The 27,936-nt window shown below is 40.4% G+C and overlaps 1 protein-coding gene across 1 annotated transcript; it reads right to left on the bottom strand.

Moving 5' to 3' along the window:
- Window positions 1–33: 33 nt before the first annotated feature.
- Window positions 34–11,865, bottom strand: LOC126919438 (paired box protein Pax-6-like). The gene is made up of 4 exons (XM_050728754.1): window positions 11,396–11,865; window positions 6,525–6,814; window positions 2,439–2,526; window positions 34–1,275 (listed from the first exon to the last, which is right to left on the bottom strand). Exons 1-4 carry the CDS (start codon window positions 11,466–11,468, stop codon window positions 812–814), a joined length of 915 nt encoding a protein of 304 aa, XP_050584711.1. The 5' UTR covers window positions 11,469–11,865; the 3' UTR covers window positions 34–811.
- Window positions 11,866–27,936: the final 16,071 nt, after the last annotated feature.

The following is a 27,936-nucleotide window of genomic DNA, read 5'->3' as shown; positions in this document are numbered from 1 at the left end:
ATTAGGTGAAGGATTGCAAAAATGACAAGTTGGTAAATCTTAGTAGTGTCATATATTTCTCTCGAGATAATTAATTAACTACATATTTACACGAAAGAAACTATACGTGATCTATATATTTATATAATGTATGTACGTTTGCGTATAATACATGTATGTTACAAAACTTCTTTGTCCGCCGGATGATCGTCTCCTGTATGGTTTCTAAGAAATTGGATCGTCCAATTCAGAGAAAATTCGTGTTCAGCGCAATTTAGTTAGTATTTCGAGAAAATGTGGTGAACGGTCTTACGGTTTTGGTAAAAATTACCATCAACATCATGTTCACGCGCTGAAAAGTACCAAAATCTAGTAATTTCCGAAACCATACAATAATCCATAGGGCTATTCATTAACCAATACCTTCCATATTGCATTTATAGTCATTACGTCGGTAGTCATTACTCAAGAAGAATTGAAAAAGAACAAAGGTGATAAGATGTATCACGATTACAAACAAGAAAAAATACCCTGCATCGTCAAAAAACCGCCAGCGGTTTCAACATCAACACTTTCCGGCTCAAATTAAACGTCTGTATCGAATAACTTGACAGACTAGCTTGTTGCGTTTCGTTCGAAGCGAGTGGTCGCACGAAATTCTTCCGGTTCCAGCCCTGAGACCCTAACCATCGATACTCCACTGATTTCACCCCTCATTGTTTTACTATGAAGTCAAGGCATTCAACAACGTCCAATCCAGCTCTTGTTTCAGCGTCTTCTATTCTCCATCATATTTACATCAGGCCGTTGATAAATTTTCCAACTTGCACAGTTAATTATCCACTTTGCGTAGAACTTCTTCCGCCTTCACTCTCAGCACCTCCGCGCTTTGCCTTCTGATTTCATCGTCTGACGAAGCGGAATCCTCCTCCTTGTCGTGCTTCGAACTGAGATTCTGCGGCAGATTCTGCATGCCCAAGTTCAGTGGATGTCCAGGTATGTGACTTCCAAGCGTGTGTCCATTAACGTTGTTGTGGTTGAGGGTCGAGGCCGGGTTCAAGCCGACCGGAAGAACAGTGTTCAGAGACGCCAGGTTTTGCGGAAGGGGTAGGCCAATATACTGAGACAGGATCGCGTGCAAGGGGGGCAGCTTTGGCGCGCTGGCCGGCCACGGCGGTGGGAACACCGGCGGGATGAACCAGGGAAAGGCACCCGCTGGTCCTGTCGATGGATCCGCACCTGGCACACCGCCGGCGGTTTGGAGCAGGCGGGCGTGAAGGGACAGCTCGTTGACACCTGCAATCACACCGTTTTTGCAGGGATTTTAGTTCGTTGCGAAAGTTTTTTCGACCGCCACGGGGTTGCTCCGTTTTGGCCGCTGAGGAGAATTAGCATTTCGCGATCCAACTGCGTCTTTGTCTCGATCGTTTGTCCAGAATCAATTGGCCGTTCGTTAGGAGGAATGGCTCTGATCGTTGCGTTTATTCTATCTGCTGGTTTCTTTTCTTGTTTCGGCTGTGTTTCGATGCGATGGTTGTTAGATGTTCGCCAGTGACATTAGATGAGAGGAAAATTCAGGAACAGGAGGCCAAAGAGAAGAGAATCGAAGGAGAAACTTGGTTGTTCGGAAAGTTCTAAATGGTTTTTAAGAAAATTGAAAGGCAATGTATTTTCATAGACTGTACACTTTATCGGATGTTATGTGCTCATACAATCGAGAAATGTATGGTAACACATGTATTAGATAGCTTCATCGTTGAAAGAACTGGTTGAAGACAAGAATAAATAAATATGATACTATGCTATGTATAGTGAATAAAATTGATCGTATTTCCTCATTGAAGAAGAAAACATTGTAAATTAAACTTAACATTTAGATACTTGGTAAAAATTCACGATAAAGGATCCTCTTCCAATCCTATCAAACACAATGCAGAACATATTCACTGTGAAAAATTCGACAAATTTTTTTAACAGATCGAGGGATCGAGGGACATCTTGAACAGTCAATTAATTTTGGACAAAGCAGATCTGAAATTAGGTGTTTCGACCGAAGTAAGGATTTCATTGGTTCGTTTACCTAGAATCTTTAAAAAATTAACGAATGACTCAAATGATTAGATTATCCAAATTAAGATGGATGATTTATCGTTTTTCGAAAACAAAAATTTATCCGTTTCTTCCAGATCGTTGGCCGTAAAGTTTCACAGAGCACCAATCGGACCATTCATGAAAAATTAAACGATCAAGCTTCCGTCGCACGTTGTTCGCGTGTGGTAGCTACGATGGCCGACACTGAAATTAGATGTAATTGATGTTGATTGCATCTACCTTCCCTAACTTTCGCGACTCGTCTTTTCGCATATTAAGTCGGCAGACCACGCGATTCACCCGTATTGAAATAAAAAATCAAACGAGGAACAATTCTTAGAAAAAAAAAAAAAAAAACATGTACTCACCACTTTGTTCGACGTGCATAAAACTGGTGTCTCTGCCGAGTACTTTCTCCTTCTTACGCCATTTCGCACGCCGATTTTGAAACCAGACCTGCAATCATAAGAATAATAAATTTGATTTCATTTTAATACAACACTTGCAATGTATCGTAAAAACATTTAATCGCCTGAATCATTTGAAATGTTTTATCTTAAAATATCGCCTTCAATTTTGGTTTGCAAGGATTAATTATTCACTGATACGATATCATATCAGACGAAAATATCGAAATATTTATTTAGTATTTGATGATACTTGTCGAATAATTGAAGTTTATGTTAGTGGTGAAACTATATTATGTTATAGATAGAATCTGTCTCTGTCGGATCGCAACCATAATCCATACGACGAGTATGAGGAGAAATTATAAAGATTGATGAAACGAAATGGACACAGAAAATAAAATTATTAGAAGCTACTCTGCATACGTAAATAGTCCAATTTTTCATTAGAAAATAGATACGATGCAATTTTTTCATCCATTCCCTTTGTTCTGTATTAGGGGGATGATCGTCGCGTAAAATCATCGAATTATTTCTTAGAAGAAAATACGCGCAAGCGACGCATGAGAACCCCAGGCGGCCGTATCAGAACCAGCCAACAAAAGCTTGCTCTCGAGGTTGATTAAGCTAATTGTTAACAATTATCCTGATTTCCTCCGTACTCCTGAGTGGTAGCAACCCCTGCCCTCGCACCTCACCGCCCCTTCGAAAGCCCCCAGCACACCGTTACTGCTGGCCCCGTTGCCATATAAATGCTTTCGCTTTCCGCCTGGGTTGCTCTGATTTTTCGTGGCCACTGGCAGATTCCGCGAGAAGCAGACAGAGAACGAGGGAGAGATTGCATTTTATATCCTGCCTCCATTCTGTGGAAAATCCAGTGTTTTTCAGTCGACGACGTTCGTCGCCATTGATCCAATGCGCGTAAATCGTTCGATGATATCTATTGTCTCTGGATCGTAATTTCGAAGATGTTTGCTTGAAGATTTTTCATAATTCGTTCGTGAATGATTAGACACGCGTGGTTCGAACTAATTCGAAAATATTAGACGGACTTGATAGAGATTGGAAAAGGATTGCAATTAACGTGTGTAACGTCGGAAATTACTGAAAATATTTCGAAATAGAAATTAGTAATATCGTTGATGAAAACTGGAAATCAAGGAAAGTTTTGAAAGTGACTTGGAACGTTCAGTTAAACGGAGGAGGAGCTTGGAGAAAGGGAAAGAGGCGAACGTCGCGAGGCTGGAGAAGGAAATTCAATTGCCTAATTGCTGTTAATTATTTAATCGCTCCTGAATACCCCGCTAACGCCTAAGTGCTCGCAAACCTTGCAGCGCGTCGTTTAACCGACCCAACGCGAACCCGAAAGTTTGAATCCCCCCATCTACGGTCCGTACAATCTCGGTGTAACGTTTCCACCGCCGTCTCTACCGCAAATTTCCTGTCGACGCTCTCTCTTACTTGTTGAAAGCACCAGAGCCAACATTTTTCCTACGACCTTCGAAATTCCATCTATTACGATCTTCTAATGTAGTGTTACAAAATAGTAGATATAAAAGGAACGCTCAACCTGTTAACCGGCTTATTTATTAAGTAAAAATGAACTTGGAAATTAACAGAATTAAAATGACGCGTAAAAAACAAGAATTATTTAAATACCTAATTTGAAATTTGTATGTCCACAAGATTAGCAACCCTAACGGTAAATTAATTTCTCTTTTTTGGGGCAACAAATGAAATTTTACTGGATCCGAATAGTTCGGTTTATGTATTGTAATGTATGTATTTTATATTTAATACGAAAAAGTAATTTGTACTTACAATGAAATAAGCACTAAATGAACATGGATATCACTATTATGATGTTTCCATGATCTAACAAAATTTTGGTTACGAACGAGGTAATTCCTCCTGTTTCGTACGTCTCTGGAGACGCGGACCGTCTTTTGTTTCAACTACGAATAAAAAATCTCTTTGAATCGATAAACAAACACCGTAACAAAAAAGCGAAAGCTAGAAGGCTCGACGCGTCGCGTCTGTTACACGGGGAATGGGAAGCGGGGCAGAAACGATTCGCGATTCCATTACCATCCAGGCCGATCGACGATCGAACACGATACATCGGCCGGCCATTAATACCGAAAAATGGGTAATTTCGCATCTGGAATTGAGGGCGGCGTGGGAGGAGGAGTAGCGGAGGATTTCCTAGATTGAAATAAAGTGGCCGTGGCACCACTGCGCCGCGGCGGATCATTTAGCGGTTTTGTCGAGCGACGGCCAATTGCCGGCATTGTCGCTTGGCTGTACCACAATGGGCCAATCGGAATGCTCTCTGTCTCTTTTCAACTGTACGCCACCCTTCGACGACGGCACCATCCACGACCCTTCTCTATACTCTACATATACACACACACACACATATATATCTACTATCTATATATGTGTATATATATATACACACACACACACACACACACACACACACACATACACAGTGCTCTTTCTTACTCTCTTCTTCCCTCTTTCGTGATCAATCCCTTCTTCCGTCTCGCTTCAATTCACTGTTTCATTCTAGCTAAGAAGTTCCACTGTTCGTATCCTTGTTGCACGTACGAGCGAGGGTGCCATGTTGGTTACGCTAATCGTGTAACCGATTTCCATCCATGGAAAAGTCATAATTTATGGGAGCGTCGCCAATACTCCAGCTCAACCCCTCTTCTAGTCACCATCGCCGACGACATCGTCGTGTGCCGATTCTACGTCACGTAATTCGGACTCGTTTCGTGAATGATTGAGTGATAATGTTGGTGAACCCTAGGGCTGATATTTATTTGGGTTCGTGATCAAATTAACGTGGTGAAAAGATTTCCAGCCGAAGACCTTTTTCGGAGGGAAAGAAGATTGTAGAATACGGAGAAATTAAAGAATATATCGATATCGAAAACGAAGTTTTCTCTATCAATTTTTAGAATCGAAATTTAATGAACCTAACGTGAATAACGAAGCTATAAGGAAACGCGTTAGAAAATTATGTCGAGATTATTTCTTTGAATCTTCAAACTAATTAAACGATTTGAATCGTTTGAAAATTATAATTTATTAAATTATAATTAATTATAATTAAAATCTCTTTCCTTTCTTTCTCGTCTATCCTTTTTTCGTTTTTCACTCCTTCGTTCTATCTTTTTTTTTTTTTTTTTGTACTTCATAAAATCTTTATTTTTTGTTTTCACTGACGTCAAAATATGTGCAGGTGGTGCTCTCTCACGGCCGTTAAAAGGCACGGCTGGAAAATAATTTCAAAGCAGATTACGACCCCGTACGCTCTTTACCGTTCGACTGGCTCGTATAAAATTAATCCCTGTAGCATGAGTATGGTTTGGCGCGTCTTTCGCGAAATTACAGACGTCGAAGAGAAGCGGCAGATTTTCGGTACAATAGTATGTAATTAGTTGAGAGGCCGGCGCTGAAGTTGCGGCTCATTCACCAACGGCTTTCGTTCGAATATCAAGCTTGAAAAGCTTGCGGTGCGCATACACAGTTTTAAAGACAATTTCGAACATCTTGGCTAGTATAATTTTATCGAGCTGTGGCTAACGTTCAAAGAACTGTCTTACAACGCACATTCGACAAATCCTTTCTTAGATTACAAAAATTACTTTGTGCGTAAATAAATTTAATATAAATACAAGAATACATCTCTGGAGTAGTTAAAGAATTGTACATATAAAATTCAAATTTCTTAAGAAATGTATGGTTGTACGATACGCTACCTACGTTTTTGTATTGTACAATGGACAAGTTAAATAATACGTATATGCTTAATAATTTATAGCTGAGAATCTTTTATAAGACAGAATAGTGAATTAAATAAATTGTGTCGGATATTTTGATACTAATTTTATAATATCAGCTATTTTTGTATTGAAATGCCTAACGATTACTTAACTAAAAAATATTCACTTATCATAGTCCCCCTTTCCAGAAGTTAAGCTATCAGCGATGAATAAAGAAAGTAATCAGTTTCAATTAAATAATCGAACTCACCTGCACCCTAGCTTCGGAAAGGTCTAACCTCATCGCGAGTTCTTCTCTGGTGAACACATCTGGATACTGTGTGTTTCCAAAGGCCTTCTCGAGCTCGTGCAGCTGGTACGTGGTAAACGTAGTGCGGGACCTTCGAACCTTGCGTGGCCGATCCGATTCTCCTAGATTTAACCGGTCCGACTCTCCTAGATTTAAAGGGTCGTGCAGGCCATCGTTTATCTGATGATCACTCAGATGACCGAGTTCTGTGTCTCCGGCATCGCCAATGGCATCGGACGACGTGGCGTGATCTGCAAACAAAAACGAAAAGACTAATTCACTTCGAGTTCGGATCATTCAACGAATTAAGACGTTCCTTTTTCTATAATTCTATAATTCTTTATGCGTAATTCAACTAAACCATCATTATTAGAAACTACATTTATTTTCTAATCGGCTAAAATAAAATACGTCGAAATACTACTGAAGACTTTTTATATTTTTACTTTCTGAACTTAAAGTACACAATATTTCTTTCTTTTTGCATTATCGTATTATAATATACATCACTTGTAGTACACTGTAGTATACATCACAGTTTAATTATTCCATAGAAATCGGAGGTTGAATTACAAAGTGTAAAAGCTTAGCTGATTCAAATAACTCTACATTATCGTCATTGCGGTGTTAAGCGACGATATTGGTCTTTAAATCGTTAACGTCTAGATTCATCGCGAGGTATAGTGAAATAGAGACATGAACCAATGGCTGGTGTTAAAGGGCCTGGGATCGTATTGAAGTTCGGATAGATAGGCGTATCAAACGGTCGCGCGGACCTTCGATACTTGAGCGGAAGAGAGGATCGGAGCGATTAAGCTAAATCGTCCGCGCTGCCAAAACGAAATTGACGTTCAGTTGATATACACAAGCGACGAGAAACAGCGAGGAGCACAGCGTGAACACTGGCGCGGGAGGAGGTGGAGGGGAGTGTGCGAAGGACAGAGAAGGGTTGGAGATGCTGCGGGGTCGGTGTGGGTGCAATTTCATTTTTAAGCCGCGCAACGACTGAACGCCGATATACGCCCGATACGCCGATCATGTCCGATCGGCGGATTTGCCAATTTTAAGCCTCACCCGGCGCTTCATTTTTTGTACATCCGTCTATATATGAAATATAACGCATCGATGCGAACCTGTACATTATACGTACACGCTCGATAGTACTTAAAAACCGTTGCCGTCAGTGATTAGCAAATATCACGAGTGCATGTCGTACACCGGTGCCCCCCGCTCGTTCGAACCCCCCTTACGATGCAACAACCCCTTGCACGTAGCGAACGCGTATTACACGCGCCCGTTTCTCTGACCCTTCCTTCTCCCTCTATATCTAACTTTTATTGCCCCTGTCGCCTTTTTCACTCGCTCTCTTCTTCCGTCTCTATCTGTGTCTGCTTTGTCGTCTTTTCTACGAGCATCTACGTCGACCGAGTTTAAAGAGCTCATTAGAGTATACTACACGCAGAATGTAGTACGATATTTTTTGTAGACTGTTCCGCAGCGGGAAAGATGCTTGTGATCTCTTTAAAAGCACGTGTTGATAATACTCTAGGTGTTTATTGACAAGAAAAAATTGTTGAGTGAAATTGTATCGGCTCTTTATCATGCAGTTAGGATTTTACTTGCTTGGCGAAGATAGAACAAATTTATAGAATGAGACTTGTGTTCCATAAGTTTCAAGTTGCGTTATTTGTAAAATTTTCTTCTAAAATTGCATTCGTTTTATCGCTAAACTAGTCGTGTGATATGTAAAAGAATTTATTATAACCTGTAACCTGTAAAATTTCATTGATAATATCGATTCAATCGTGCAAGAGTATAGAATTACAGGCACGACCACGAGTAGAAATAGTGTTCTCTGTAACGTGTTTTAATCTGGAAAATTCTAGGTTCATTAGCGGAATCTATCTAATTAGATAGGGCGACGCTTTTGATCTCATCAACATCGACCGCGAAATTAGATAACAACGCGATAACGACTACCGCAGGTAACTTACAAAGTTCCAATATCAGTATCTCATCCTTGTGCGCCGTTTCCATCATCCTCTTACACACGTTTGCTTGAACTAATTAGAAGCGCATTTACTACTCGTGCGTAATAACGCTAATCCTACTTTTCGGTGCCGCTCTAACTGGCAGTTGTTATAAATTGCGAACGAAGCGAATTGTTCGAACTGGCACGCATGTCGACTCTCTTTCTCCCTATGCTGACAGAGAGATAAAGATACGAGGAAGAGAGAAAGAAGTGATACGTGCGTGCATATGTGTGTGCTTGTGCGCGTAATCGCACTAACATTTACGCAAACAACGTACGGATAATCCACAGTGAATAGAGAGATTTTTATGTTTTCATGCTAGGGGTACAATGGGGCACCCACTTGATGCCTAACTCTCCGCTGCTTTTTATTAAATCTGCGACCGACCGATAGGGGTTGAGTCGGAGAGGGTGGCCCGGAAAGGCAGTTCGCGGCGCGAAATTAAAGATTTATTTACCGTGTTACGTTGACCACATGCCTCGATATATCTTTTTCATCGATAGCAGCTTCACAAATTTATCCTTTAATCGAAATCTTTCTAAGCTCGGATTGAGGAAATGTTGAACGTAATATGGAAGTCTGAGGTTTGGAATCTAGGATCTTTGCTGGCGACTTCATTTCGATAATACGAACCTATTCGTGAAACATGTACGATAAGATTCAGTAAAGAAAATTCGCTAATATAAACGATTGAATTGTTTTGTTCGGAAAGCTAGCTAAACTTCGATCGATGTATTTATCTAATGAAGAAATATTATACCTGTGTATGAAACAATTGGTGCACAAACTAAGCCAAAAGTAATAAAATAGAGAGAAAGATTTCGTCTGTGTAAATCACCGGATCAAAGGAATGAAAACGAAATTCTCCGATTATTTTCCATTTCTCAACGAATCTAGATTCTGTTGATCCACGAACCGAGAACGTGTCGATCTGTAGGTGATACTCGGCGAACCGTATCAATGGACACTCGATGCACGGCTATTGTCAGACGCATTAATTATGTTAGACGACTGTACGATCGAAATCCGCAAACACATCCTGATTTCTGCACGCCACAATCGGGACGGGCCAATAATCGGTCCACCTGTATACAGTGATCATCGACTGTATTCCTACTTGTGTACTCGCATGTATCATGAAACATACGTAAGCAGGTAAATCAATTCGTAATGTATGGAAATTTGATGAAACAGGAATCGTCGTAATTAACGACTACCTGAGAAAGAAAAATGAAAAGAAATTGTCTATATAGAAATGTACATAGTTTTCCTTTGTATTTAGTAAATCCCTAAACGTTGCAGATAACGAGTTCAGGATAGCTCATGCCCCGCGTCTTCCTGAACAAGATATATTTCGCCAGAACGGATTACACAAGGTCCGGCTTTACGCTGAAAATCTAATAAAATCCTTAAGAGGGTTTACGGGTAATACGTTCACCGCTAAACTGGTCGGGATAATCCTTTACGGAGCAAAAAATCACCGTACCACGAGTATCTTCGCGGAAATTTAATAAGTGTAGCTTTACGCGAGGTTGATTAATCTTCTATGTGTGTCAGTGGCTAAGTATCGGTATAAAATACGAATCTACGATTTTTCTACGTAGATTCACGTGACTACTGGTATACTGGCAGAACAGTTTTCCCTTATTCCGTTAATCGCTTTATACTTTCATAATTGAAGAAGAGAAAACCCTTTCTTTGTAACGTGTTAATAGTCACATCGTGTTTTAAAGCGTCTTTTGATGTCGTGTCGTGGCGCAGTTATATAACGTCCTGACTCGTGTATAGAAATGACTCTCCATAATTTATCGCGAAACAGCGAAGGCAGCACGTGGCGCGAAGTAGGAATTAACAATATTATACGTAATCGTGATTTTTTCTTGAGAAATTCATTGTTGGATATGTTTTGATGAAATAATTGCGTGTTCGTGCGTTTGCACGGGCAGCTCCCACGTAAAATGGCCTCGCAAACAAGCGTGCACATGCAGCGGTACTGGCTTGTTCGCGTGCTATAAGTCACGTTGTAAATTTACATGGCGCTGATCGTCGCTATAGATTCGAACTTCGACCTAATTAGCCTTTTTACGCTCACGGCAATTAAAGTAACGTACGCGTAACGAAGCGGAGAATCTGAGAAACTGGAATGTTTTCCTAACACGATGATTAACGTGCGTATTACATATATTAGAGAAAAACGCAAACTATAGGGAGGAAACTATATAGAAGATCGATCGGTCGATCGATGTTAACGATTTTAAGAATCGGTAAAACGCCATTTGCTAAATTGCCATACAATTACGTCGGCCTATCTGATGCGGTTGGTCGATGGGTTAAGATAGATAACCCACTTTGTTTTAGTTAGAAGGAAACTTTTTATCGCAATCGTGACCAGATCGATGCGACAGTAATAAAATGTTGGTAAATGAGACCTTAGTTTACTTAACGATATTAGATACTAGATAATAATACAATATTGCTCGGCGGGTTTGTGGAAGCCGCGCGGCTGTTTCGCGGCGAGTAAATAGAAACTAACAGGCCACGACCGTCTCATTTTCAATGTTATTTCGCTTGTATGTAGCTATTTTGTTTATAATAATTACTGTCTAAATAAGTTAGAATGTGATAAACGAGACGCGAACGATAGTAGTTTCGATCGGATTCGTTAACCGAGCTCGCACAACCTAACGGCAACGATCTAACGATTCTAAATGGAACGATCGACCACGTCAACTTCAATTTTATCCGCCACTTTCTTTCACGCGATTATAGGAGATACACGAAGAAAAATAAAGATCTTACCTTCGTCCTTGCCGTGTCCTAATATCTGATCGATGCTGTACACGTTCCTCTTTTGATTATAAGTTTGCGCCATGCTTCTTCGCGGCAGCGTCGCCGGAAATTACAGTTGCAACCGTAAGTCGAAGGGTTATCGGATGCAACGTTCGGTACACGATAGTTCACTGACGAGAGGTGCTCTCCTATCGGGTATATCTCCCCGATCAAGAAAATCGTATTTCCCGCTGTTGACTTGCAGATAGATGGAGCTTCGTGGGAGAACGTTCTTTTTGGCGCGAGTGAGAGAAAAAGGAAATACACGTTGAGAAAAAATACGCGCGTGTAAGGTAACTGAACGATAAAACGAAGAATCGAAGGAGGATAGAGAAATGGATAGAGAAAAGGAAAGAGAAAGACGACGGAGCGTCGGTAGTTCCACGCGACTCTGACTTCGAAAAGAAAATGCGTCAAACGACGGCGCACCACGAACTGGCTCGTCGGACATGAAAGCAGCCCTTAATATCGCATACGGCCGCCCCACCTCGCATCCCCTAACACCGCCATATTAGCCTCCCCGCCAATGAGGGCGCACGCTTCTCACCCAAAGCCACCCCGTACTCGGGGCTTGAATGAGACCTGGGCGGGGAATATTTTGCCCTTTCCGCGTAAATCCCCGGATTTTTTTCCACCTCCTCTCCTACCCCCTCCCTATTCGAATCTTCCTCCTTCAATCCGATCCTCTCTCAGCCTGTGTCCATCTTCGTTCATCGTGCCCTCATCTCGTATATTCATCCCTTTATCTGTCTTTCCAATCCACCTTTCTCCCTCACACCGTTTCGGATTCGATCCACTGCCGCGATATTTTCTTCCTCTTTCTTGAGAATGTGAGATTATTTACCGCGTTCTTCGGATCTACACGAATTCTCCGTAATCGCAATTAATATTCCTCCTTCCGCGTGGTTATCTGGCTAAAAGTAGGTACGGTGTTTTAGAGATTTTTTTTCTTTTTTTTATTTTTCTTCTTTTCTCCCAGAGAAAAGAAAAAGTTCGTCAAGGTTTAATTTCTTTAATTTGACTATCGCTAATCGTGAGCCTAAGTGAGCCTAAATTTGGTCGCTGTAGAAATTTTCAATTATTGCAGGAAATTTGAAAAACGATACGTCACACAGGTGCCACATGCCTGACAAGTTATTTCTTTGCCAAGATGTCCTTAGCATAGTCAAAGAAACCTAACGGTCGCATCAGGTAACCCGGAAAGATATTGTCAATATAATTACGAGAAATAAGATCGCCTATGCAGATCGTACCTATTCACGAGAACCGTTCGAAAATTTGCTTACGATTATCCTGCTTATTCTAAGACAACGCCTTTCGATGCACAGTCTGGATGGAATCGGTAGTCTAATCTCTAAGACGCGGTTCAAGCCTGGTCAAGGGAAGGAACACGTTTTCCGAACCCTGAACGCCCGTGTCACTTTGCAAGATTTCATCCATTCTGTGAAATCTCTCTTCATAATCTGTCCTCATTGACCTGCTGTTAATCCGAAAAATTTCCGAAAACTTTCGTCCATTCTTTCGCAGATCGTTGCTTTAACAATAAGTCACTTCGATTGGTGCGACGAAACGATCAAACGAAGCAACCTGTTGGTTTTCGGATAATCGTTATTTTAAAGGCATTGGCATCCAATTTGGTGTACCTACGATTATAAATGACAAATATTATTAAACAAAATAGTTTTCAAATTAATTTTTGTAACTAGACTGCGAACGTTCATGCAAATTCTTATTTTTATGAACATAACTTAAGAAATAGAAGCAAAGTAAAGACTTGTTTCATACTTTAGATATTAATTATGTTCTTACTGACTACGCATTTTTGCACCTCTAAATTTGCTCACAAATGGATAAACATGCGTGATTGATTTACAACACGACAATTTAATGACACAAGTTATAAATACAAGATATCTATACTAAGAGGTTAAGATTGAATATAACTATATTTAATTCGTTTCAGCGACTTTTAACGCGATTTTTGGAACGATAACGTTACGGGTCGATAATAGGAACGCAATAAAGATGGCGATCGTAAATCGTTTATCGGACAATAAATGAGAACCGCGGCGAGTATTCGAATATCTTTTATGCCCGAGGGTGAAATAGTTCGTTTCTCTTAATTTAATGTTTGTCTCCGACGCGTTTGCGTGTAATTTTACAAAATACGATCGCATGCGACGACGCAGCCCGGTTAAACGAATATAACGGACTCGTGCGTTTAACAAAGTCGCGCAATTAAACGGTTAAATTTCATACAATTCGGGGAAAAATTTGATCGTTACAGGAGAGTGTGCGATTCGTCGATCGAATATTAAATTTCCGGGATTTATTTAACCAAACGGAGTATCTTCCTTCAATCACGTAAAGGTGTGGATGTACAGTGTATCGTCCCGTTCCTCCCCTTTTGTATAGTGGACTTTATAATGCAAATAAACCGTTGCAGAGGGGAACGAGGGGGCGAGGAGGGTTGGCCCTGGGTCAGTGCTCCGCGTTTCGTCACGCTACAAACCAGATTTTTAGGAATATCGCGGCACCGTATCGCCGAAAAAAAATATCTCTTACACGGATGATTTTGGAAACAGAACGCTTTGTCGACGAGAAACGACGTCATGGTTTTACATACATACGAAAGCAGATTATTCGGTGCAAGGGGAAAATCGACAATGCACGTGAACGTTATATTAAAAAAAAAAAAAAAAAAAAAAAAAAAAAAAAAAAAAAAAAAAAAAAAAGAAAATGGAAATGGTATGAGTTAAAAGTCGATCTAAAAACAAGTATTTTAAATATGATAGATAAATATCTTGAAATGATTATCGTGACATAATTAGGGGGTGGAGGTATATATCTACATACTTTTAATTAAATACTTATTTGAAGTTCAGGGGAATGTTTCGTTCAAGGAAGCGACACAATCGAACGACATCAGAGTGCTACCGTTTACGTCGTGTAGACTATCTGAAAGGAATCAGGATGGTCCCGGCAGTCGATACCAGCAAATTGTTAATTCCATAGAAATTTTAATTCCTTTCTGTGGGTATTAACGACTCCGGACGTATACAAAGGATGTATTTATGAAGATAATGGTAATCCCGATTTTACGCATTTCATATTTTTTACGTTAGTAATTAAAATATTATCCGAAGTAATTTTCAGTTATTGGTTATTCGGTTATAAATCTTTAGAATGACCAGTCTCGATACTTATGATAAATAGGTGAGAAACTTTAGAGTCCTATTCTTTAGTTATATCCACAATAATATGAATTTGTATAAATATTCACGGTCTATTAGCCATTTTACTTGTACAAAGTAACCGTATAGAAGACACTAAGCTACGATAGCGTAGAAACGATTTTTCTCAAATTGACGCGAGTCAACCTGCTTTTGTTATTTATTTATTTGCGCTGCTCACATATGACATATAAAAAATTAACTGGAGAGGGCCACGATATCGAATGAGATATCGAAAAATGATGATTGAACAATTTTTCAATAAATAGCAGCAAGCAGATTCGCGATGAATCAGTGACACAATAAATGTTCGCAATGAAATGACGCGCGACGTATCCTATACATCTGATGTTGAATAATTAACAGATTTGATTCTCAAGGGAACCGACAATCAGGTAAATTTCCAGCAAGTTAATTAATGTTTATTTGGACACGCTCTTTGCATCGGATATTCCTAACTTTGAACCGTTCCCTTAGCGAGTAACACTTTGCGAAATCTTTTAAATTATCTTGCTATCCCCGCAACTTCTCAACACGGACATAGATAATCTTTCTCATTGATCAAAATTAACTATTGTGGATAAAAATATTCATTATTATTCATAAAAATAATAAATTCGTCTAACATCGTTTAACAACAAGTACAATTTTCACAATTTATACTATCACTTGCACGATCACCGTGTGTATCTCGATTTGGATGTGGGACGAAAATGAAAAATATTGCAATTTTGAAAAAGAGTTTCATAATAATGTAGATACGTAAAACATGTTTGCGATATTCTATAATATAAATATAGGATTTTTATATATAAATTGTTTATTTGCACATAGGATTATGAATAGACTGGGCAACTAAAGAAATGGAACGTACGCAAAAACTTGCTTTACCCAGTAAATATTATAACGAGTACTATCTTTTGAATATTTTACATGTTTTGCATGTTATATGTATTCCGCAAGTTTTTACACGCTGAAATTTCTCTTTAAAGTATTAACATTCGTAGGTTTACCCTAATCTTCGCGGTTAGTAATACTAGTAAATTGACAAGTTATAAACTTGTGTTGGCTAAATATTGAATTTATAAATCAATTCACTGATTTTTATAATTTCTAATATTCATTTGAAAGTCTCTGTATTATTTAAAAACTTTATTAAGACTGGTAGCCTGTAACTCGTGAATTGTACGATCTCACCAACGATATTGTGTAAGGAAGTCTTGGTAATTTCTTGTAAAATACTTGTAAAATTTCACTAATAACATTATTTCAATTGTGCAAGTGCACCGATTAGTGATCGTGTTAATCATTAAAATCAAACATCATCGATAAATAACTTCGATCAGCGAACCTGTGAAACGGGCTACATTTCCTAAGCAGACGAGGCAGTTTTCGTTTCTTTTGAAACGGCCAAATAAAAAAGCGGAAGGTGTATCTTTGATACGAACGACTGGAAGGGGACTTGGAGAGGGTAGTAGCTGATAACTCGTGGGTGTAATTGTTATATCATGAATCCAAGCAGGGGTGAGTAAGGGATGAATAAAGAAGGAAAGCGGGTGCAAAGAGAAGCAAGGAAGGGACAGGAAAGAGAGGAGGAAGGTATGCGAGGCGACGTTCTACAATAGGCAACATTAAATCTGCAAAAGAGGAGATTCTGTGCCGCGAGCGCGACGGTACGCGGTACGGGATTGAGGGAGTGGAAGAAGGGGATGGAATCGGACGTAAAGGAAGCAGATACAATTCACAATAGACCCGACGAACCGGCTCGAAGATCAAACGCCAGCCCCTTGGCAAGAACTACCGACGCCTATAACCGGCGCGCGACTTGGAGTGTCGAAAGTTCGGTCGTATCTCCCCCTTCCCTCTTCGTGTATTTGCTGGACGACGACGAAATAACGCTAACTCGATCACGAGCAAACCAACGAACGAAAAATAAAAAAGCTACAAAAATATGGTGAAATCGTCTCTATCTACCAGCTTCACGCTGCGGTTGCATTGTATTTCATTAACGTGACGAATAATGGCGATGGGGGGGAGGAAAATCGTTCTGGTAGTTTAATTCGGCCGAATATAAAAGAGATTCGTTCTCGTTCATTTCCTTGTTTTCCTTTTGTTATCTTTCCTGCTTTATTTTCTATTTTCCCCATTTTATCTTCATATTCTTTGGCTTTTGCTTTATCGGTTACGATAATCGGAGAAAATTGCGGAGATGTTCGAAAGTATATGTCGAATTATTGACAAGACCGAATTGTTGCCGATGATTGTACAGGGTATCTACTACACGAAGAAATTGTACAATGCTTCATTTAAAAAATATCGAATAACACGATTACATTATGGTGGATAATCTAGCGATATAATTCATTAAACTCTGGAATCGTAACGATGGCGACAGGAATTGATGAGCGCGACAACGGAGGTGGTTGTTAAACGCGTTAATATCGCGTAACAGCAAAATGATATCGATGCTAATGACAAAGAAGGTAACGAACGAACAGCAGAGGGGGAGGACATATTAAATCAATGTTAAAAAGGCGTTGGGAATTGCAACGATGAATGAACGGACGAATCTGCTTTTTTCATCGTTAAAACGGAAACTGAGGGGTAAAAATCGTTTGCCTATGCGATGTGTCGCAGTCCGACTTATTGAAGCGTGTAAAAACAACGAGATAATACGAGCCTCAAATTGGCCCGCGTCCTTTCTTTTTAAGGGAAAGGGGCAACGAGTTTAGCGCGGATTCTGTAAGGGAAGTCACGATATCAAGGACGCAGTTATTATCCCCCGGGGGCACGCGCGTATTGTTGCCGTCGAATGAACCGGAGAACCATTGAATTTTACGAGACAAACGAGGCGAAGACTGCATGTTTAAGCAATCGACGTGGCTCGAATCGAATTGAAGCCGGACGAGAACGCAGAAAATAATCGGTGGTTTCGAACGTTTAGTCTTACAATTATCGTATCACCCTTTCGTGTTGCTACTCGCTTTATCCATTCGCTGATAAATTCTCCTTGATGCCTATAAATGATAAATCTCTTTTCCTCATTAAAACAAGCTACTCTGAATCTGTCTTTTATAAGTAAACATTTTGATCGAAGCAATAACATATTTAATAGAAAATTATTTATAAATTCCGCTGCAACAAACATTATGTTTACATAATACTACAGGAATTACTCCTGTTCGTTTTATCAACGCGAGTAGAAGTCAAACAAGGGTGAAAATACTCAACGTCATGGAACAATTCTTTTCCAAAACTATCCCCTTTCTTTCTCCTTCTTCTCTTCTTTTTCCTTTCACCTTTTTTTTTCTTTTTTTTTTTTTTTTGTTAACGCCCGGATCCTTTTCAAGCGATAACAACGCGGTCGAGCAGCCACGAAGAGGTCGGTGGTCGGGGGTGGACGCTCTTTCGTGGTTGTATATCAGGGGCGTCGCGTTATTGGCCCCTGAGGCGCCACTAGGCTTTGTCGGGTGGCACGCTGCGCACCGGATAAACCGAGACCGAAGAACCGCTGACTTTTATGGGATAAACGGGGTAAAGACTACCTCTTTACGTTTCTGTGGACGTGTACGATCACCAACGATCCTCTGCGTACGTATATAACGCGAAGTAGATTTGTACACGCTGTCTACAAATGAAAGAGTGCCGGAGAAAGAAGTAAGGGAGGATTACCAAGGCACTGATCTTATGGTGTCACAGATTTTTTTGTACAACAAGTAAACATCTTGTGGTATACGAATCCCTTATAAGTAATCTTATTACATATTCCTTTAAGATAAAATTCTAGCATAACACTTTACTGTGTTTATCGGTAGAAATGATTAAATTTCTATAATAAAGGAACAATAGACAGTAAAAGTTGACATATGTATAATATATCTTTTGTAAAATACTTATTTGGTATAAAATATCGTATTTGGAATTTATAAATATCGATAACGAAACTAAAAAACGTATGCCTTTTTATATTAAGTTGTTAAGACACAAGGAAAGTGACGCATGTATTTAACAAATTCTGTCATTATCGAAAAAGAAAAAATAGAAAGATGTGTAAATGGAGTTTGATAAAAAATTATGCAGGATGCTATAAATATTGAATGGTAGTGAATAGAATGGTGTAATCGCAGAGAAATCAAGAGTGTCGACGAGACAGAGGGACAAGATTAAAATGTACTTACTAACCGCATAGATGGATAGATCGACAAAAAGGAAGGATAGAAACGAGGAGATGCCGACTACGCCTCTGCTAAATAAACTAACCCCCGAGGGGGTGAAGGGAAGGATCAGTGGAGACAGAGGGGGTGGTTACTGCGCACCCCGACGCGGCTGTCGGGATTTTATTAACTTCTGCACAACGACGACGCGCACCACGTTCCCTTGGAGCCAGACAGGGATAGAAGAGGCCGAGACCTCGTCTCCGACAAACAGCCAAATAAAGAGACAGTAATTATTGTGTTTGTGCCCGGGTTATTTCTTCGTTGGTCCGTGCCCTCGCCACTCCCACAATCTCTTCTTAGCGCGCCATAAGCTTTAACCTCCCTCTCCTCTTTCCTTTTCTATATCTTTGCGTGCTTCTTAAAAAATCATCACGATCCACTTAGAAAAGTAGCCGTCTCAATTAACTCTGTGATGATTGTGTTTTCTTTGTTTGAAAATTACATTTTCACGGTCCTCGTTCGAGCTCTCCTTGTCCATTGGTAGAACCTTGTCCGTTGTTACCTTTAAACAATCCTTATTTCATAAAAAATTATACTTAAATTCTAAATTTTTGTTTTCAAACTTCTTTCACAAATATCTTATTCAGGTCGTTATAGTTTCACGTTATAGTTTACTTGTATCGATCTTATCGATGAAATAAATCGGAGAAAATTTCGCGTTGAACGGCAACGTTACAGGGATGCCAATTACCGCAACACAGCGAGAACACCGTCGAAAGCCCATGACGAAGGTATGATATTAAAAGGTGAGGATTGCTAGCGGGGAATGGCATGAACGAGAGGATCGACGGCGTAAATCGCGCGCACGAGGACAGCCCGGATACACTGACGTACAACGTGTGCTAGGTGGATGAAGCAGGATTGGATAGAAGGACCGTAGACGAGGAACACCGACGGAACATTCGGAAGTCCGATCAGGGCCATTGGCTTTGATCCGTTACGTAGCGTAGCCGTGACTGCACGTGGCTGAATACTCTCCCCATGAGTCCCACCACCGTCATCCCTAGAAGACACCCCACCACCGCGGCAGCAAGTCGTCGTTCCGCCCTGTATTCACGGGGAATTCCAAATGATCGCGAAATAACCGCTCACTTATATCAATTCACTGACTGCTCTTTATAAAGGCGCATTCACGCGTGCCATCCACGAACGATCCATCCCCCTACGCACGTTAAGGACTCTATATTTCGCCCCGTCTCCCTCTTCGTTCCCGTTCCAACAGCTTCCTTTCGCGGCGTCCTTCTTCATTGGCCTCCTTCGTCGTTCTTCCGCGTCCCTTTTACGCCGATCTCTTTCAGCACCCTACTGGTAACCCACCAAACGATCGGAGCCCTCGACACAACGACAACAGACGAACCCATCGTCATACGCACAGCATCATAGGCAGGGTGACCGTCCCCTATATCTTCCTTTTTCCAAGGCAGCTTTTAACGTCGGCCTCGAGAGGCGATCGGGAATTATCTTAGTCAATTAACTTGGACGCGCACCGCGCGTTCTCTCGATTATCGCGCGTTAATCGCTCATTGAAAGGAGCTGAAAGAGGAGCAGCACTTTGTTTGCGACGTGTGCGTACTGTCTACGTGTGGAGCGTCGTTGAACAACGCGACTCTGGGGGGTGAACCGACCGATTGCTGTTAGCTGGAGAACGATTGGCTCGCATGGAATAGAATCTGTCGGCTCTTTTCTTTTTACTTCTTTTCTTCCTCCTCTTCGTTTTTTGTTCTTTCTGTGCTTCATCGAAGCGAACCAGGAAAACGAACGGGGATAATTTTAATAAACTGTCGCCGTGCGAGGAGAAAGGAATTCACTTGGACTTTGATGAACGTTGTTATACGTGACGCCTTTTTTCAGTTTTAAGCACTTTAAGTCGAGAACGTTTTACGTCGCCGGAGAAAACGTAAATTGTATTTTACATCGTTATCGGAGAAGTTACAGGTTTAACGGATCTCTGTTTATCCTCGATTGATGAACAAAATAGCATTTTATTAACGCTAGAACAATCAAAATAGTTAAAATTATTAATTCGTAATTTCTCATAAAAATTTAACAAGCTTATTGCATCACTTTTTTGTAATATTGTACGCTTTAGTCCCCGACGATTCCAGCGTTAAAGTACCTAAAAACAAGCAACCCTTTGCTTTAAACAATGCACTTTGAGCATAAGTAATGGTGATACTCGATCGCGTTACCCTGTCAACACGACCGTCTCTATAATCTTACGTCTGCTCTATCGAGTATACATGAGACGGCTCGTTGTCGAATACTCGATATCTTTGTGCACCGGCAGAACGAGGAAGAATGATCGAATTAATGGAGAGCATTGGCAGGAACGGAGAAGAACGAGACGCCGATTAGCCGTTGAAGAGGCGGCCGGATAGATAACCGGGCTCGATGACGCAGCCTGAAAATCGACGACGAACGAAGAACGAGGAAATGATCGTCGCCGAAGGAATTTCGCTGGCGGTGGGTAACGGCGACGGTGGATTGGTCGGTGGCAGGATTCAGGAGACAATAGCCAGAAGGAACGAGGAGGAAATATAATTGAGCGATTTGAGACGTCGCCGAGGGAGAAGAAGAGGAGCGAAGGATCTGAACGGGGGTGCGGAGAAGAAAAGAAGAGGAGACAGGACCGCCGCGATAAAGTATAATTATTTTCCGATAGAGTGGAAATTATTCGGGAACGAGCGACGAGTTATTGGCGATATTCATACTTTTATTAAACGGTTCTCTCTTCCTCCTTCTGGCTGTCTCCACCCCTTGCGTTCAATCCATCCCTCTTCCATCACCCCTCTTCGACTAGCACCCCTTTCCTCTTTTTCCTTTTTCCTTCTCTCTTTTTCTTTTTTCTTTTTTTCTCTCTCTCTCTCTCTTTTTTTTTTTACTTCAGCGTCGATCGGAGATGTATAGCCGGCACTCACGGCAAATTAAGCCCTCTGCTACTATTTTATTCCATTGTCCTTTCGGTTGAGGAGGAGATGCCGTGATTCTGTGGCCAATCGCCGAGAATGTAATTACCTGGCTTACCGTTTGTCGTGATGCGAATAACAACGATATGTCTACGGTGTAATCGCTTAAATAATTAGTTCCGACGATTAATCAGGCGTCTTTTTAGTAATCGTCACGCCGATACAGGACCCAACGGGATATCAGAACAGGAAATTTCATTATATCCAAGCCTGCGCGCTCTTACGCCTCCGGTCGGGGCTGAACGATGCTGACAATCGGAATTCGGGACTCGAAACTCCAATTCAACAGCTAACGAAGAAGAACACCGTTACTTTCGTTGTCACATCGATGATGACGAATCCGAGTGGTGCTCGAACGAAAAATTCTGTACGTTATTATCCTTTGTTCTCTGTGAAACGAGCTTGTTAACAATTTAATCGTATCCAACAGGTTTCTCCTGTCTACTCTAATGGATCATAGTCACGAAAGAATCGATCACGATTTCTGAAAATACGTTTGTCCAGACGAAAGATGTATCTTTTTTAAAAGAGCTCGAGTTAGGTGAACATAATCGATAAAAAAAATCAACGAAACACCTGCAAGAGCACGTTAACCCGCATCGGTCTACCCAGCTTCCTTTCTGCGCCATGCTATCTTACTTTATAAAAGCAGACGATCCTCGTCCTGCTGATGACACGTTGATAATGATACTCCGCAGCTATTCAAGAACGAGTAACATTGTTAACTTTGCAATAAAGCTGGGGTGATATCGTCAGCCGAGGGAATACAGGGAAGGAGAAAGATGGGGACCGGGAGGAAGCAAGGATAGCTAGGAAGCGATGAGAGCCAGAAAGAGATGGGCAAGAAGATGAGTAGAGGGGAGGGGAGAGGTGGATAAAGCAACACACAGAAAGCGAGATCTCCCATTGTAAGGTAAGGGATGATAATAGGTTGACATCTGCACTCAGCAGCCCCCGGTTCCAGCAGCTCGTTGGAAACGCAATTAATATTCGTAATTATGCCACATCCCCACCTACATTCCACTTCTAGACTCTCCTCCCAGCCCGACCGTTGCTTTCTATCCGATGCCTCGCCTACGTATTCCAACGGTTACTTTCTCAGCCCCGTCGAAGAAACAGAAATTTAACGAGATAAGTTGCAATCACGACATCGGGAAGGTATTAATTTTCTTTTTTCCCTATTTCGTCTCTACCTTCGTAACGAGTGGAGGGAGACAGGTAAGAGAGAAAGAGGAAGGTTACGCGGAGGTGTACGCAAATTTCTCGATCCGATTAACAAGAATACGAGTCATTGTGAAAGGTTTTAAATGAACTTTCTTTTAAGACTCGTACTTTGTCGTATTTAAGCTGCAATTTGTTCTTTTGTTTAGGAACACCGTCAAAATTAAATTAGTTTTACTTATATCGTACAAATGATTGCTTTAGGTAATTCGTAATATGTTGGCACGAATCCATTGAAGCATTCTTCAGAAATATATACCAAAGTTATATACCAAAGTTTAAAGCTTTTAATCGTTAATACGTTTTAATCATTTGTAATACACATAATTAGCATGGTTAGAGGAGAACGCTAATCGAAGAACGTTAAACGAACGTTACAGGTCTCGCCAGATATACGGTGTTCTCTGATCGGCCTCGTTACTAAACAATAATGGAGTCGGGATTTATTTGCGGCATTGAGGTAACCCTCTATCCTTTCACCCTACTAAAACTGTCACGTTCAGCTTACCACCTGCTGTCCTTGCTAATTGCCGGCGAGGAACACGAAAGATCGATACATCGAAGATCTTGACGATCCTAATGCGATTGCTATTTTTTAATTGCAAATTATGGTAACAAAGGGTATAGTAAAAATTTTTACAAATTTTCTTTTCTTATATATATACTACAAATCAAGAAACAATTCTGACCTGATACCGTTGAATCCTGAATGAGATTCAAAGGTTTACTGCTGTTTCAGTTTTGGAAACATAAACCGCAAAAGTTTTCTAATCCCTTTATACCGTACATTATCTCTTTTAGTGACAATGACTATAGTACAGGTAAAGGTATAAGAAGGTTATAACTTAAATCGTTCAAAGATGACAATAGTTGATGTATTAGGTTTAAGTCCACTTGGGACTGTTCGCTGTACCATACTTAGTAAAGTAAACAGTAATGGTATTTGAACAATGCTATTTATACTTTTATTATTTTCTCTGTATCCCTTTGTGTATTTCTCTTTAAAAGATTCTTTTATCGGAATTTCCGATGAATTTTGTGATCTCGCTATATCACGACACGTACTATAATCCATAAAGTGAACCTTATTCGTCCCTTAGAAGTATCGAAAGGTGACAACCATCGGAAATTAAACAAGTTACAGTTTTTTTTTTTTTTTTTTTTTTTTGTTTTTAATCGATGCACTAGGAAACGCTGGCGAAGGTTCGTTTTCGCGTTGGCAGTCGCCGGTACGACGTCCCTAGGCGAAACACATAATTCCATACCTAAGAGAAACGCTCAATGGGGCGGAAATTACGCAACGGAATTTGCGACTTCTCGTCCACCGAAAGCCCGCTGTCCAAATAGAAAATGGATTAAGAGCATCGAGGTACAGTTTCGAAGCTGAGTCGCAGATATTATCGGTAATAGCGCAATTATGATAATGGTGGGTAATTCTGCACAAAATTCAGATAGAGGGAGAGAACGCGAGAAGAAGTGATAGATAGAGATAGGATAGGGTAGGGAGTAGCGAAGAGAAGAAGGAGACAGCTGAGCGAACTGAGACTGCTAATGAAGGAAACAGTTAGATTCAAACGGCCTCCAATAATTATCCTGCCAGCCATCCATATTATAGTCTCGACAATGCACGAAATTGTTCACACTTCCCTTGACAGTACATCTAACGCTCCGTAGTTCCTGAATGTTGGATGCAAAGGATGCTTCGACACACCACTACGATTCCCTGTGCCGTTATACATGGGCCAACACCCGTCTGATAACGTCGTTGTACACGTACAATAAAAGTAAATTTTGACGAATTGAAGGCTTTCGACCCTATTGGAAAGGTTAACTTCGGTTCTTGATAGCTATGGTAGCTATAATCGGATTTCAAATCTGTACATTCAGAGGAAAGAATAATTAAGCTTTGTTCTTAGGAAGCCTGTTGAGCAGCTATGCTCATGTCGGATTAACAGGTTAAAGAATCGCAAAATGAGATAAGTGGATTAGGAAACCGCATTTGTCTAATATAGACCCTTCAATGGAACTGTTTCTAAAATGTTGCCTGAAATGTCTGTGGTTTGAAACAAAAGGAATAAATCAATGGATTTGAGAATCTTCCATGTGCAGTTATTGTACAATTATCTTTAACGAGGAAATTGAGGGATTGAAAAGAAAGCGAGGAAAGGGGCGACTGAACGCGTTAAAGTAGAATCACTATAATTAATGGTAAATCATGGGTTATCTTGTAAAAATTGTAAAATCATACATATTTATAAATCACTTACATTCAAAAGTGACTCGACTCGCCGTTCTAATCGTCGTAAATGTATTTCCCATTATAATCATTCGACTCCTGAATCCCATGATCGTGCGCACCCCTCGACGATGTTATTGGTATTAAGCTCGTTCCTTCGAAATCCAACATGCATGCAGCAGACTCGTGATTGCGGACCTCTTAGGAAATATAATCAGACCGATGAATGCGAACGTCGAACCGATCGTTGGACACGTAAATTCACGTCATTCGTCGCCATCGTCAGGGCTTAAACCTCCGTAGCCAGACACACTGCGCTGCGTTCCGTGTTGATGTGTTGATATTAGTAGAGCTAATTTGATAGTTTAATCAATTTCCGTAAGCCGACGGGAGTTTAATGGTGATGTCATCATTTTCAGCGGGGTACAATGGGGTTAATCTCGCTCGACGAGCTAATATTCGGAGAGTTAACAGAGTTTCAAATGCAGGCAGGGCCGTCATTTGCTCCCGCATCCGTTCCCGATCGTGCACGCCAGGATTAGAAAAAGGAAAAAATGCTGGAACGTCGATCGTTGCGCATCTCTTTACCACGAAAGTCTGTGAATTCGATATTTTATAAGCAAAATGAGTCGACAAAGATCTAAGATCTAATCGAAAAAAAGAAAAAAGTATTTAATGATTAAAGAAGAGAAAAAATATACATACGGTAATCGTTTAAAGTATCATTTTGCAGCATTTCTCTCTTTTTTCTCTCGTTGACGATTGAACGATACGTTCCTAGCATCATGATGCGCTATGATGACACTCGATCGCGAAAATAAAGGATCGAGTTATTTCGTGCGTGTTCGAAAAACAACGAGTGAAAAAAGACGGGAGCAAAAATGATACGAAAAAAAATAATACTTTTTCATAACTGATAACTAAATGAACCTCTCGTGGCGCGCGCACTTCAACTGGATATTCCATCAAAAATTTATACGATGACGAGGAGAGGAAAAAAATATGGAAGGTAGATAGAAAAACGAACAAAAAAAAATCGGGTACTTTGAAACAAAACAACGTCGTCGTTAAAATCAAAATGCATAGGTGAAAAAAAAAAAAGAAGAAAACAAGAGAGTAGATTAGAGAAAAGAAAAACACGCTCATGGATGCACGCATGAACGTGAAAAAAAGACACGAAAAAAGATTAAAACAGAAAAGGGTGAAATCAACGTGTAATGCAGGTATCGACGATCGTATAAATGAAAAGTCAGCACGATACCGGAGGTTCGTTTGCAAACGGACGATAAAGAATTCCCATACGATACACAGTTCGTCTCTCGCGAACCCAGGGAAAAATCAAGCCCGAATAGGCCGGCTGACTGTGAGGTGGAAGGGGTGGGAGTGCAGTCAGAGAAGAGAGGGATGCTGGATTACCACCGGCGGAATTAAAGATTCACAGGCGTGTTTCGCAGTTTTCGTTCGAGCGGCCCTGCATGCGAATCCCCGAGCGGGCATATTAGGTGGAGGCACGCAGTTAGGCAATAACCGCTGTCAATAGAACCCGGCCTCTCCTCCTCTCCTGGAGTGGCCCCCACTCGAAAATGCTACTCGCTAAATTAGGTAGGTTATATGGGCTTCGTTTCATTTGCGAGCAAACTTTAATAAACGCTAAAATTGCGTAAAAGAGCAAGGTTTTCAGACGAGCGAATCACGGTCGGGGGTGATCCTTCCTCGTCGTCAGCTTCCGCATATACGGATAGAGTCCATGACTACTTCGAGGCTACCGAATCGGTATTTCTTTCTTTTCTCTCTTTCTTTTCTCTTTTTTTAATTCTAACCCTTTTTGTTGCTGCCGCCGTGTCTGTGCGGTTACCTATTTGCCGAGAAATGTAGACGAGCATGCCTTCGTTGATTTTATATGTATCTAGGGATTAATTGCAGAAGCAAGGATGTCGGAAATCGAAAGTTTTCTCGAGAGAGGAAAATGCAGAAAAATGATGATGTTACAAATACTATTTTTAAAATTTTTGTCATCTTTTTGCGGTAAATGAATTTATGGATGTAGATCATTTGTTTTATGGGCGTTGAATTAGTTGTCTACTTTTAATGAAAGTAAGAAATTAATCACAACTGGAGTTGATCAGCGTGACCTCTACGCGTTTATGTAACAATAATATTGGTCCTATTCGTTTCTTTGGACGTTTTGTCTTCTGCCAAACGATTGCGCTGCTTCGATATTTTTGAAATGAATGAATAATGAACACTTAAAATCTTGATGAAACAATGATTTGAATTTGTTTGTTTACATGTTCTGGTCCTCGTTTGTGTGCTTTCTGTATAAAGTAGGAGATTTGTTTGAATAATCTAATAATTCTATATTTAAATGTTTTTATAATTGCAGGGTAAAAAAATATTCAAATGATAATATTACTGCCATCTGTTATTCGACTAAAAAAACACTTCCACTACTAGCTTGATAAATACAAGTTATTTACTTTCTATATCCTAATATAGTAAATTGCGATTAGTATTCGTAGATGACAATATTAAGATATAATATTGTGTGACAATAGTTTTTAGGAATTATAATATACGTTGCACTTTTATTTACGTCACAGTCGGTAACATTGAAATGACCGTATCGATGCCGGTATGG

Source organism: Bombus affinis, chromosome 8 (assembly GCF_024516045.1).
Source record: "Bombus affinis isolate iyBomAffi1 chromosome 8, iyBomAffi1.2, whole genome shotgun sequence".
Classification (NCBI taxonomy): Eukaryota; Metazoa; Arthropoda; class Insecta; order Hymenoptera; family Apidae; genus Bombus; species Bombus affinis.
This window is presented reverse-complemented; position numbering and strand designations above follow the sequence as displayed.